The sequence below is a fragment of the Apostichopus japonicus genome, chromosome 4, assembly GCF_037975245.1.
Source record: "Apostichopus japonicus isolate 1M-3 chromosome 4, ASM3797524v1, whole genome shotgun sequence".
Lineage (NCBI taxonomy): Eukaryota > Metazoa > Echinodermata > Holothuroidea > Aspidochirotida > Stichopodidae > Apostichopus > Apostichopus japonicus.
This window is the reverse complement of record NC_092564.1, coordinates 27,308,117-27,323,243: the sequence shown is the minus strand read 5'-3', so window position 1 is coordinate 27,323,243 and position 15,127 is coordinate 27,308,117. Positions and strand designations below refer to the sequence as shown.

At 37.3% G+C, this 15,127-nt stretch overlaps 1 protein-coding gene across 15 annotated transcripts in view; it reads left to right on the top strand.

Annotated features, from left to right (window-relative positions):
• Window positions 1-15,127, top strand: part of LOC139967003 (talin-1-like) — a 121,347-nt gene that overhangs the window by 88,789 nt on the left and 17,431 nt on the right. For 13 of the 15 annotated variants that reach the window (XM_071970585.1, XM_071970581.1, XM_071970575.1 and 10 more), the window contains 4 exons: window positions 1,387-1,568; window positions 2,579-2,711; window positions 6,535-6,711; window positions 14,502-14,603. In XM_071970585.1, coding sequence (XP_071826686.1) covers window positions 1,387-1,568; window positions 2,579-2,711; window positions 6,535-6,711; window positions 14,502-14,603 — 594 coding nt within the window. The remainder of the gene's footprint in view (window positions 1-1,386; window positions 1,569-2,578; window positions 2,712-6,534; window positions 6,712-14,501; window positions 14,604-15,127) is intronic. The other 2 variants (XM_071970584.1, XM_071970582.1) reach the window with 1 other exon arrangement.

Genomic DNA, 15,127 nt, shown 5'->3' with positions numbered 1-15,127 from the left:
TCATGAAATTATAGTGTGCTAGTGTACCAGCCAGGATCACACCACAGGTGAGGGCCAATAGTATCATGAAATTATAGTTTGCTAGTGTACCAGCCAGGATCACACCACAGGTGAGGGCCAATAGTATCATGAAATTATAGTGTGCTAGTGTACCAGCCAGGATCACACCACAGGTGAGGGCCAATAGTATCATGAAATTATAGTTTGCTAGTGTACCAGCCAGGATCACACCACAGGTGAGGGCCAATAGTATCATGAAATTATAGTTTGCTAGTGTACCAGCCAGGATCACACCACAGGTGAGGGCCAATAGTATCATGAAATTATAGTTTGCTAGTGTACCAGCCAGGATCACACCACAGGTGAGGGCCAATAGTATCATGAAATTATAGTTTGCTAGTGTACCAGCCAGGATCACACCACAGGTGAGGGCCAATAGTATCATGAAATTATAGTTTGCTAGTGTACCAGCCAGGATCACACCACAGGTGAGGGCCAATAGTATCATGAAATTATAGTTTGCTAGTGTACCAGCCAGGATCACACCACAGGTGAGGGCCAATAGTATCATGAAATTATAGTTTGCTAGTGTACCAGCCAGGATCACACCACAGGTGAGGGCCAATAGTATCATGAAATTATAGTTTGCTAGTGTACCAGCCAGGATCACACCACAGGTGAGGGCCAATAGTATCATGAAATTATAGTTTGCTAGTGTACCAGCCAGGATCACACCACAGGTGAGGGCCAATAGTATCATGAAATTATAGTTTGCTAGTGTACCAGCCAGGATCACACCACAGGTGAGGGCCAATAGTATCATGAAATTATAGTTTGCTAGTGTACCAGCCAGGATCACACCACAGGTGAGGGCCAATAGTATCATGAAATTATAGTTTGCTAGTGTACCAGCCAGGATCACACCACAGGTGAGGGCCAATAGTATCATGAAATTATAGTTTGCTAGTGTACCAGCCAGGATCACACCACAGGTGAGGGCCAATAGTATCATGAAATTATAGTTTGCTAGTGTACCAGCCAGGATCACACCACAGGTGAGGGCCAATAGTATCATGAAATTATAGTGTGCTGGCATACCAACCAGGTATAGCTATTGTATTTGCTTCCCACCCAGTAAGCTTCTATCCCTCTCTGTCAGTGAGGTCTATGTTAATATGAACACAACTCATGTGTGTCCAAGTGCTATTGAGAAAAGGTTCTCAGCAGCCCATAAACTTGGGAAAAGCCTTTTCTTGGTCTCTTTGTTTCATCAATGGTTTAGTTAATTTGGAATTGCTTAGTAGTAGCTGATCATCCACTCACTTCTGTGGTACATCTCTCTCTGTCTCTCCGTTTTGTTTATATTTGATGTCGTTCCCTCTCCAGGCCCGCATGGCTATGGAACCGATCATCACCGCTGGTAAAACCATGATCGCTAGCTCCAGCTCCCTCATCCAGACAGCCAAACCACTCGGAATGAACCCAGACGACCCACCCACCTGGAAACTCCTGGCTGCCAACTCCAAGCAGGTCTCAGACTCCATCAAGAATCTTGTCCATTCTATCAAGTAAGTTGACCCTTGACCTGTTTGTCAAGTCAAATACGACACACCGATGTCATAACTCCTCAATCTTGCTAGGTTGAGTTGCCCGCCTTTTATCCATATTAGACTCCTTCCTTGATGGAATCTTCGACCTGCAGTCAACAAGTACATAATATCTTCATGAAAACTTTTTTTAAAACAATTTTCATAAATGAAGTAGTTGGAATGAATAGATGCTCAATAAGAAACAGATCACTTTTTGCATTTAAGGAAATAAAAGTTTTAAAATTTGACCAATACATCAATGATTAAGACACTTTAAGCATACTTATGTTATGATTTTAACATTCTGACAGCACGTTGTGTTTCCATGCCTATTTAACCTGGTTCTGAAATTTGTCTCAGCTGAGTATTTCTGATCAGTTCACTTTTTCATCTGGATCGGATTTCATTTGTGGTCCTGTTGAACACTGGGTGGGTTTCTATGAAACACCTTAACAATGTGTCTGCAAGCGTTGCTCTTGAGCATGTTACTAACCTCTCAGGAGAGGGTATCTGTTGGAATTGTTTCATCCCGGGGGAATCTTTGGCACAAATGAATTATAAACTGACCTGCTATATCCAGCGAAGGATTTTGTCGTGATTGAGTTACATTGGTGGTGCTCAGATTATTTGAATTCACTCAAAATTATCTATGTTTCAGTTTTAGTGCTATCAGAGTAAATTTCAGGTTTAATAGGAGAAACGTGTCTAGGCCTATGGGGGTTTTTTGGAGGCTTTCCAGAATTCACTAGAATATCCTTATTTGAGCAGAAGTAGGATTCCTTCGTATGGACCGTAAGTGAACTTAACCATTTCAATATTACAAACCTAACCGATGAGCGCTACCTGCAAGGCAGTCGTATTTCGCTGGCCAGCTGCAAAAAGACATAATTCAAAGTAAAAGTATTGGCATGATTGAGATCATATCTATTTCGGAACATGGACGGGGATTGTGCAGAGAATATAAACAATATTTATTCTGTACATTACAGGGATCGTGCCCCAGGTCAGGCCGAATGCGACGAAGCGATTGAGAAGATCAACCAGTCTATTCGAGATCTGGACAGTGCATCGCTGGAAGCCATGGGCAGCAATCTACCGCCGATGGAAGGCAACAACTTCCAGGTAGGAATCTTAACCTCCCTGCTTTTCTCTTCTAATGTAGCTGATTGCATCTAACATCTTTCATTCTGTGGGGAGTTTTGATTTTGTGTATGGGTAGGTAGGTGCAGCAGTATGTTATTGTAGGTACATATGATCCTAAAGCATACTGCCAGGTTTTAGCATTCCCTAAATGTATTCCGTGCATGCGGTAGTAAGAGGGATGAGTAGAGATGATAGATCGAGGAAAAGTGCTGTTGGATTATACCTCCTTTAAATGAACCTTGCTGTGTGGAAGGTAAAGTAATCAGGAGGGCACGTAGAAACAGATCCAGTGAGACGAGATGTGGTAGTTTGGACGGCACATAGATGAAAGATTTCAGGAAAACTAGATGTTTCAAGCTGGCTAAGGAAGTTACACTTGCATCAGTCCAAAAAACTCTTCATGAATATTCAAGAGTCTTTTATTGTATACTATGATTGGATTGGACAATCACTCACCTCATCAGTGCTGGTATTAGCTGTAAACCATTATATCCCACCTAAAAAAGTGTTCTTGATGTTATATGGCAGATTGTAATTTTCAGGGTTTGGGTTACATGTGCCGTTTATGTAAGGGTTGCTAGGTTACTCTCATAGCTTTCCCTCTGTGATAATAACAATATTGTATACCTTGATGATCTAACCACAATAATGTGATATTCCTTAATGTTGGTCGGTAGAAGTCACGATAACCTCACCTACAGCATCTCATAGGAGCATGAGCCCTGTATCTATGTGTATATTATATATACTGAGTAACACATTGCCAACACATCCAAGTTCATTGGTGTCACTTCTTTTAACAACTCTCCCAATCTAACACTCGTCTTTGCAAATTCCTTTCCACGTCGGGTAGTGTCACAAGCGAAACTTCCTCCCTGAAGCACACGACATGTAGTGATGTTTCTTTCAGCTAGCTGCTTTCATTCACTGTATATGCACCACTCTGAGATGCCTTTTTCACCACCAGGGATTCCCTATGTGCCACTGTTGTGATACCTTTATGCAACACCTTGGTATGCACTTGGTATCTGGGATTCCCACCCCTGGGATGCCCCACCCCTGGAATGCCCTACCTCTGGGATGCCCCACCCCTGGGATGTCCCATCACACCCTATGCACACCACCATTAAACACCTTATACTCCTCCTGGGACTCCTGGCCTAGCTTAATACCCTAGCGCTGATTACCTTCAAAAAGTCTCTTGCTGAAAATGCAGTAATTGATTGAGGTAGTTTAGTACACTGTGCAAGTAGCATAGTATTTGCTCATAACAACATTGAATTCTGTGAGTGGCAAAACTTTTCATTCTTTGGGTAGTTTCGGTTTGTTTTCTTTCCATACATCCAATGTTAGGCCCTTTTGTTTCTCACAAATCTTCAAAAATTTGCCAATCGAGAAAGAATTGCTTTAGGCTTGAATGTGTCCAAAAAATTGTGTCCAAAAACCCCCCACAGTTTATACATCACAGGCCTTAAAAACATATGAATTGGAGATAATATTTGGCACTGGAATAAAACTTCTCCATTAGTGTATTGTGCCTGCTGGGTTTAATAGTGATACAATTGAATTATAGGTAGTGAGTGGGTGGTGGTTTGACATTACTTCAGATTCAAAGGTTTGATCCCTACATGTCGAGTGGTAACAACAAAGCACAACAATTGGCTTCTCTGGGGGAAAGACTTTGAAAAGCAGAGCATGAAGGAGATTTAAACCTTCCATGCTGCAAGGTACCTCCACGTTTGATGACATCCCTCGTACCCAGACGTCGGTTTTTCCTCAGCAAATCACAAAACGACATCCAGGTTCTTCCACTTTACTCACACCACATGACACATGCAGTGATCGTCCGTTTCAACCCTGTCAATACTGCACGCTTCATAACATTCTCTCCACTGTCTCTCAATACGGACTTCATGCAGAAAGGGAAGTACCGCAGACCGACCAGTATAGAAATTTCAGAAATGATAAAGGTTTGAAAGTTTTATGTGTCGCTGCCTGTCTGCTAGATGTCGCAAGAGATACGTGGATAACGCTCGTCCCCACCCCCCCCCCCCCGGTCATATTTTCTGTCATTACCATTTTAATGTTTTAAGCATTTGTTTCATTGTGATGTACCTAGCAGTGAATCAGTACAGCATGTTATTATAGTATGTCTGAGATGTTTACACGGACACCTCTTACCTCGCTATGCTTGTTTGTAAAACCTACATTTTTGTCCTCTCTGAATGGCCATGTCAGTTCTCGAAAGATATTATTACTCTCCCGCAACTGAACATGAAAGAATTTAAGGAAGGATCTGCAACTTGGTGGAACAAGATAGGATAATTGTCTGTTGGTTTCTTTGAGAGATTGTAGGAAATAATCAAGAGCCATGCAACAGTTATCGGTGGATCGATTTCCCTAATTAAACATCCAGTTACGACTCACAAAAAGTCAACTTTTAGAACTAGAGATGGAGTTGAAGACCGAGGCAGAAAGATAAAAAAGGGGCATAAGTTTGATTTATTGGTGTTATTAACTCTTTACTGTATAAACTCTTACTGTTCTTCATTAGGCTCTTACTGTCAGTGTCGCACCATCCTTGCAAACTGTCTCACATCTCAGCCACTGGGGGAACTTCATTTTCTTTGATTAGTTCCACTAACGTGTATTCTTTCAGCCAATTTCAGGTGGAGGGTAGCTTTAGGTGAGGGAAGCTTTAGGTGAGGGAATTATGGCTAGGGTTTTGGAAGTAGAAAACCTTAATGGCATTAAAAAATTGACCTTTAAAATTAATCTTTATGCCAGTGATACCATGTAATCCTCTGCCCCACCCCCTCCCCCTCCCCTCCCCAGTTGGGTAGGAGTTTGGGAGGGGCATGCCTGGAATGTTTATGTTATGACTAGGTTTATTACTGAGTAAAAATGTGCACATATGCCTGTTAGCATTAAGTATGTGTTATTACTTTGGATTAGAGAACAGCCCTAGTCTTGAATTTTTGGGAAATGTGAAAACAAAAATGTGAACATTCTGTCAAGCATTGTCAGTTTCAAAAGTTATCACGAATGAGGGAAAGAAAGAGAGAGATTTCTGAATATATTAGAGAGAGATCTAGATGTGGAATAACGTTAATCAGTTGACAGAGTCTTTCAAATAATTATCCTTTTCTTGAATAAAAAACCTTTGAGAGGTTGGACTCGAGGAATGCAACAAGGGACAATTGTGTCAAAGTTACTTTTAGAATTCTTGATTATCTACTGGATTGGTGAAATGATCTCTTATGTTAACAGGACATGAGGTCACCATGAGGCAGCTGTCTTCATCGTAACTCATTGCGCAGCTCTAGGAGAGTTCGAGATCGTAAGGGGTCTATGGCATTCCAGGATGCCTAGTAGCTACTAGTCAGAACATCTATGGCTCATTCCACTCTCTAGCTTTAGTAAACAGTTTATCCATAGAAACTGTATCCACAGACTAGCCTGCATCATCGATACATAGATTTGTGATATAACTTTCCCAAAAAAGATTTTCAACAAATCTAACATTTAGTACAAAAGTTTTATTTAATCAAATTAAAACATTCAAGCTAGATAGAAGGGAGGAAAAAAATTTGGAAGGAGAAAAAGTTTAAAAGTATGTCTTTTAATCCATCCTCAGATCTATGATTTTGTATAAAAGAACACCACCATCCCCATGTACACTTAGTATTTTGACAAAGTACATTGGGGAGGGGAGGGGGAAGGGGGCAGCGTTTGGTTGATGATAGCAGCAGGATGGGTTTGTGGCTTGTTTGACCTCTCTTGACCCTGCTTCTCATACCAGGTTGGTGAAGACCTCTGCATGTACGAGCGATTTGTTGGCATCCACGTCTATCGTTTTGTGTCCTTTGCTAAAGTCCAGTTACGTAAACCCTCATTGGGCGAGAGTGGTCCGGCACAGGTGCTGGTCCCCACCCTCAAAGGGGACCTATCTTTTTATATGGAGAGTGAGGAGTTAAAGGTATGTGTCCCCATGAGCCTGGCCATCATGAGGAATTATCCGCCAAGGCCTGCCTGCTATCGCTGCTACGAATGAACAGTATACCTAGCCAAAATCATACTCTGTGCATCTTAACAACCTTCTCATCCTCCCAGGAGGACCCTGGGAGATCACCAGGGGTGTGTGTCATCTTTCTCTCTCTGTCTCTCTCCATCCTCCTCCTCTTTTAAACCTCCTCTTCATCATATTTTGGGGGTGTGTGTTTTGGGTTACTCCGGGAAACAAACCTATCAAAATCAAGAGGAGAAATGCAAAAACCAACCTGATTATCTTTTTCGTTGTTGGAAGGCATTTGTGGCTGTTTCGTGCTAATCTTCTTTAATATTTACACTACACAAACTACTACTGCATGAAGCAAAAGAGTAGCAGTTCTCAAGTGTCTTTGCAATAACAAGCACAATATCAAAACAATTTACAGTTATAATGCTTTTATGCACAATGTTTTAACATACTACTGTAGTATTGGTGTGGTAAAGCCTTAACCTACCTCCCCCCCAAAAATAATAGTAATAAAAAAATGAAAACAATAATAATAACAACAAATCAGAAGCACATCTGTTGATTGAAAATGTATTCATATCTTTTAACATAGACTAGACACTGCATTTCTCACAGTGGGTGGTACAATGGAATACAAATTTCAAATGAAATAGTTACAAAATAAATCCTCAACTTTCAGTAGAATTAGAAATATATCTTGGAAAAATGCCTCGACTGTTTCTTTCCAATACGTTATGTTTATAAACATGGTTTATCATTAAATTGATTTGTGCACAGCAGAACCTACCTTAGGAAGTACCCTTTCCCTTTTCATCCCTTTCGTGTTAAGAAATGCTTCTTTTAATGGTTATTCCTTCCTTCGTGAAGAACCCTGTGTGTGACTTTTGGCCTAAGTCGTACAGGTCAATGGTTTTAATAAGTTCTTGAGGTAACCATTGCTTCCTTTTGTAAGTGGGATAGACTCTTTCCCAGTAGATCAAGTTTTTAAATATCTGCGATGAGGACACGTTTTAGATGTGTCGTAGTTTTCCCACCTAATTATCCATATATGGCATCAAGCATGTGTTGAATTGATTATAATTGTAGTGAAGTATTTCCTATGGTGTCTGTTGTGGATGTGATCTCCTGGTGAAATACTTGTTGTTATTTAAGGGAGGGGACATACCTGGGCTTGTGGTTCATTTATGTGGATATAACTGAGGCCGATTGTGGACTAGGAAAGCCATGGATGGCAATAATAATAGCAGTCCCATTCTCTGGGATAATATGTATACTCATGTAAGTTTAGCTGTTACATATTCCATCTTCTGTGTATAATTAGCTGTCAGATATCACATCCTCTGTGTATATTTAGCTATATTTAGCTGTTACATATATAACATCCTCTGTGTAAATTAAGCTGTTAGATATCCCATCCTCTGTATATTTTGCTGTTAGATATCCCATCATTTGTATAGTTAGCTATTAGATATCCCATCCTCTGTATATATTTAGCTGTATTAAGCTGTTATATATCCCATCCTCTGTGTATATTTAGCTATATTTAGCTGTTAGATAGAACATCCTCTGTATATATTTAGCTATATTAAGCTGTTACATATCCCATCCTCTGTGTATATTTAGCTATTAGATATTACATCCTCTGTGCATATTTAGCTATATTTAGCTGTTAGATATAACATCCTCTGTATATATTTAGCTATATTAAGCTGTTAGATATCACATCCTCTGTATATTTAGCTATTAGATATTACATCCTCTGTGTATATTTAGCTATACTTAGCTATTAGATATTACATCCTCTGTGTATATTTAGCTATATTTTGCTGTTAGATTTCCCATCCTCTGTATATTTTGCTATTAGATATCCCATCCTCTGTGTATATTTAGCTATATTTTGCTGTTAGATTTCCCATCCTCTGTTCATTAAGCTGTTAGATATCCCATCCTCTGTTTATTAAGCTGTTAGATATCCCATCCTCTGTATATTTAGCTATTAGATATCCCATCCTCTGTATATTTAGCTATTAGATATCCCATCCTCTGTATATTTAGCTATTAGATATCCCATCCTCTGTGTATATTTAGCTATATTTTGCTGTTAGATTTCACATCCTCTGTTTATTAAGCTGTTAGATATCCCATCCTCTGTGTATATTTAGCTATATTTTGCTGTTAGATTTCCCATCTTCTGTTCATTAAGCTGTTAGATATCCCATCCTCTGTTTATTAAGCTGTTAGATATCCCATCCTCTGTATATTTAGCTATTAGATATCCCATCCTCTGTATATTTAGCTATTAGATATCCCATCCTCTGTATATTTAGCTATTAGATATCCCATCCTCTGTGTATATTTAGCTATATTTTGCTGTTAGATTTCACATCCTCTGTTTATTAAGCTGTTAGATATCCCATCCTCTGTGTATATTTAGCTATTAGATATCCCATCCTCTGTGTATATTTAGCTATATTTTGCTATTAGATATCCCATCCTCTGTATATTTAGCTATTAGATATCCCATCCTCTGTGTATATTTAGCTATATTTTGCTGTTAGATTTCCCATCCTCTGTTCATTAAGCTGTTAGATATCCCATCCTCTGTTTATTAAGCTGTTAGATATCCCATCCTCTGTATATTTAGCTATTAGATATCCCATCCTCTGTATATTTAGCTATTAGATATCCCATCCTCTGTGTATATTTAGCTATATTTTGCTGTTAGATTTCACATCCTCTGTTTATTAAGCTGTTAGATATCCCATCCTCTGTGTATATTTAGCTATTAGATATCCCATCCTCTGTGTATATTTAGCTATATTTTGCTATTAGATATCCCATCCTCTGTATATTTAGCTATTAGATATCCCATCCTCTGTTTATATTTAGCTATATTTTGCTGTTAGATTTCCCATCCTCTGTTCATTAAGCTGTTAGATATCCCATCCTCTGTTTATTAAGCTGTTAGATATCCCATCCTCTGTATATTTAGCTATTAGATATCCCATCCTCTGTATATTTAGCTATTAGATATCCCATCCTCTGTGTATCTTTAGCTCTACTTAGCTGTTAGATATCACATCCTCTGTGTATATTTAGCTAATATATATCCCATCCTCTGGGATCTAAATGTTCCATTTAAGTAATAATAATAAATATACTTATAATGTATTGTAAGGTAATATTATCATGGTATTTTATGTACACGGTATCACATATCCTCCACTGTAGTAGGATATTACATTAGAATATATACCTTGTAACGTATTGTTAGGTTATATTAGCCATTATAATGATTATTTTATGTACACTGTATTACATATCATATCACTGTAGTAGGATAGTACATTATAATATACTTAATAATGTATTGTAAGGTAATATTAGCCATTATCATGATTATTTTATGTACACTGTATTACATATCATCTACTGTAGTAGGATAGTGCAATATACTTTGTAATGTATTGTTAGGTAATATTAGCCATAATCATGATTATTTTATGTACACTGTATTACATATCATCTACTGTAGTAGGATAGTACATTATAATATACTTTATAATGTATTGTAAGGTAACATTAGCCATAATCATGATTATTTTATGTACACTGTGCTACATATTATCCACTGTAGTAGGATAGTGCAATATACTTTATAATGTATTGTAAGGTAACATTAGCCATAATCATGATTATTTTATGTACACTGTATTACATATCATCCACTGTAGTAGGATAGTACATTATAATATACTTTATAATGTGTTGTAAGGTAATATTAGCCATTATCATGATTATTTTATGTACACTGTATTACTATCATCCACTGTAGTAGGATAGTACATTATAATATACTTTATAATGTATTGTTAGGTAATATTAGCCATTATCATGATTATTTTATGTACTCTGTATTACATATCATCCACTGTAGTAGGATAGTACATTATGTATACTTTATAATATATTGTAAGGTAATATTAGCCATTATCATGATTATTTCATGTACACTGTATTACATATCATATCACTGTAGTAGGATAGTACATTATAATATACTTATCATTGTAAGGTTACATTAGCCATCTCATATGTCACATATTGGTTATGCATTATTCCAACAATGAGAGCTATGTGACTACATTATTTAGCAGTTATACATTTTTGTGCCCCACAAATATGTGTTGTATAGCATACTTCTATTTTCATTTGGCAAACACAAGTTACATGATTGATGGCTGCATGTTAGCTCCAAGCACTTGGCACAAGAAACTGTGTAACAAGTACCAACATGACGGTTAATGTGGTTATCTCGCGATATTAGTATTTTAGTAGGTATGACGTGAAAATAAACAGTAACACTAAGTACTAACTTATTGCTAACTTTTCAACCAAAAGAAATATGTTAATCCTACCTATGATAACTACACTGTATGGAACTATTATATTGTGGCAGTCAACACATACTAAGGCTTAAAGCCTGTATTACTTGTGTGTTGTTCTTGCTATGTGTACCATTTGTACATATACCATTAAAACCAGTGCAGGTTATCCATGGTGTCTTGATGCTGTAATATTCCTGTATATACCAGTTGATACCAGTACAAATCTTTGCTTGTTTGTTAGCCATGTTAATTTCCATTTGGTTATGTACCATGGAACCAACACAAGATTGATGGTGTCTAGACTGTGTAATATTCCTGTATATATCAGTTGATAACAGTACAAATCTCTGCTTGTATGTTGGCCATGTTATTTACCTGTTTGGTTATGTACCATGGAACCAACACAAGATTGATGGTGTCTAGACTGTGTAATATTCCTGTATATATCAGATGATAACAGTACAAATCTCTGCTTGTATGTTAGCCATGTTATTTACCTTTTGGTTATGTACCATGGAACCAACACAAGATTGATGGTGTCTAGACTGTGTAATATTCCTGTTATATTCTTGTAATATTCCTGTAATATTCCTGTTTTTACCGGTTGCTACCAGTGCAATTCTTTGCTTGTATGTTGGCCATGTTAAATATACCTGTGGAGTATAGTAGATCTTTGTACAATATACTGCTCATACTTGTCTCAATGCTGGGAGTAATTTAATGTTCAAAGTGGATTGTGGACATAGCAGTTTCAAGGCCCTTAAAGGCGTTGAAGACTCACGCACAAAGAAACTTCTGATGCCGGTATTCTGACCTAACTTGTGAATGAGGCGTAACAGAAGTGTTAGACACCACCATCGATCCCAGTCGGTAATTAGACACTAGTGTACAGTCAATACATGCAGCAATGGTAAAAACCCACAACACAGTGTACATAGCAGCGATGGAAATCTCAGCAGGGAGTTGTTATGGAAATACCTGATCTCAGGTCCATATAAAAGATAACAAGGTATCACGTTAATTACTGTCTGCAGTTTGTAGTGACAAGAAGAAAACTTCACTTGCAAGCAACGGAAATTTAACTTTAGCAGAGGGCGGCACACGGTTTGGGGCGAGTCTCCAATGTCTTTAAGTTTGTCTCTTCAGCATAAACTATGGTACCTGTGTACAAATAAACTGCTACACATCTTTGCCCATTTTGCATAGCATTTTGCGATGCGATACCGGATGATATTATATTCCCTGCTATGTGTGTGTGACCTGCATGTAAAGGTCTCACGATTCTTTGTACAGTCTTGCGGTACAATTATTAGTCAAACAGCTTCACATTGTAATCCAGACGGCTTGCATGCAATCTATCTACATTTCCTATTGCTCGAGATTAATGAGTTGGATAAAGAGGTCGAGCCATGTTTCTGTGATTGTGTTTATGTGTCGTCCTAGTATTCATGTTTGTGTGATGTCCTAGTTAGTATTCATGTTTTATGTGTTAACCTAGTATTCATGTTGTCACCATATACCCTGCCATAATTAACATTATTAAACTCAGTCCTCATATTTCCATGTAGGTTAACCATAGAGATGTACCATTCCACAGTATATAGTAGTATATAAATGTAGATATAATGAAAGCCCAGAAGCAAATGTATGAGTGTACAATGGGACTTGTAAGCAGATTGTGTAACCAGATAGTTAAATACACTGTGTTATACATATATGGTATATATGGTATATATAGCAATCAAACCAGTGGAGATTACCCGCCGTAGAACCGAAGACCATGAAGTTGTTTACGATGCGAAGAGAAATGCCCTTTTTTTATTCGCCATGTAGCCTATTTCTCGTAGACTGTACCCAATGTGAGATGCACATGTTGGATTCTATTAACGAGAAAATTGTTAATCTGAAAAGCAAAGGTTGGAGCTAAACTATGACTTAGGGGTCAATGAATGATATGCTTATGTCTGACCAGGTTTGTAAAGACTGTGAAAGATTTCCAAACCTTGGAAAAGCGTGAATATGGCATTTATGTTGAATTTTTAGCCTTGATTCCAACTTTTGGGTTAACTTGCACATACTAGTCTGATTTTATTATATTGGTTTTAATACTATCATGAGTTCTTGTAATGAGATTAAAAATTATAGATAGACATAAGAAAAAATTACATTTAAAGCATTGGTTGACTTATTGGTATGTGTGTAAATTTAGGTTACGAAGGAAAACATCTCTATTGACCATTGGTTGCAGGTGAACTAATCCATCAGCCATATTTTGTCATTTAAATAAACTAACCTTTCAAACATATTTTTTCTTCATAAATAACCAACATTTTTAAACTATTCTCTGGATTGATAAACTTATTTCATATAGGCATTTCTTTCTCCTTTTTCCTGAACTAATATTTTAGCATAATTAGATAAATCATTAATACTTGTAGATAATTGGTTTAAGAAGTCAATCCACAAAATAATGCATACAGATGAAGAATTGAAACTGTTAACAAATTTTCTTTATGGTATTGGTATGGTATGGAACTAAATTTGACTGTAACACAGGAGTATTGATTTAATGCCAAAATAAATGAAAAATGTACATAATATATTATTTATTTATATATAATGCATGTCTCGTGATCAAAGTGGTTTCTTTAATAGACATTCAACTGCCAGTCCTTGTTTAATGTACACATTTTACCAGTGCCATCATCCGTGTTCTATGTGTGATAAATTTGTACATAACTATAAGATATAATATCTGCTTTATTCTAGTTTGATTGAACATGGACTGCTTTGATAGAAATATCTGTCTGGGTGAGGGCTGCATGAGTAGGGAGATGAGGAGGGGGGGGGGGAATTGAAAGAGAAGGGCTGGGGTGTGGCAGAAGAATTTTGATATTTCTTGTTTTTTGTGGTTAATAATATTTGCAATTTTGTTGCACATTTTTACACCAAATGTATATTTTTAACCCTCTTATTTGTAAATTCAAAGTATTAGGGTCAACTGTTATTTTGAAAAAAATCTTGTGAAACCTCTCAGCTAGTTTTGCAATGTTGCAGTTGTTTGGCTGTTGATTCAGCACTATTTACATACCTAAACTTAAAACTGGTGGGAAAAAAAACACACACACACACACACACACACACATACAGCAGAAGGCCAGTGGCTAATTCAATTTCTAGCCAGCAATGCCCTGTAGGAATTTAAACCACACTGCATTTTTGAAATTATCATATTTACTTGTGAACCTCCACTAAATTGGCGATTTGGTGCAACTTTGTCGCGTCGTTTACCACCAGATGGTGATAACAGCTGGATTTTTTCGATTTGATACTATTTGACTTACTCTACGGTTTTCACTTCAGGGTTTCACGGAACAGCTCAGCAACAGCGCCGCCGCTCTCAAGGACACGGTGAAGAAGGTGGAAGATGCGGCTAAAGAACACGCCGAAAAGCTTGGTCACTCCGTAAGTTCAATTAATCTCTTCACTGTAGTATTACGTACACTGTAGTATAAGCTAGTCAGGAGAACCTGGATGATTTGTGCCGTTAAATGTTGTAGTGTTACTTTGAACTAGTTAAGAGTCATTGCCTCCTGTAGCTGTTTATATCTTACAGTGATAGTAATAGAGAGTCCTTCTCAACTGTTACTGCTCAGGCTACAATATCTAGCAGGGTTGTTTTTATTTTCTCTTTTGTTTTATGTTTGAAGACAACTTATATTTTGTTTTAACTCATTCACCCAGACTACATATATGTTATTCTTTTATTAATATTCTTGTTAGAGGAATCTTGTATCTATCCTTTTTAATATTTTCCATTGTCGATGGTTGCTAAAAGGTTTGTTAAATGTGTATTTATATCTGGTTATCTTTTAATGATCCATTACTTTACTAAGTCTCTTACTAAGGAACTTATTAAATTGTGACCAAGTTTAACAACAATTAGTCTTTATCACCTATGAAATTAATTTAGCAGTATTCTATACAAG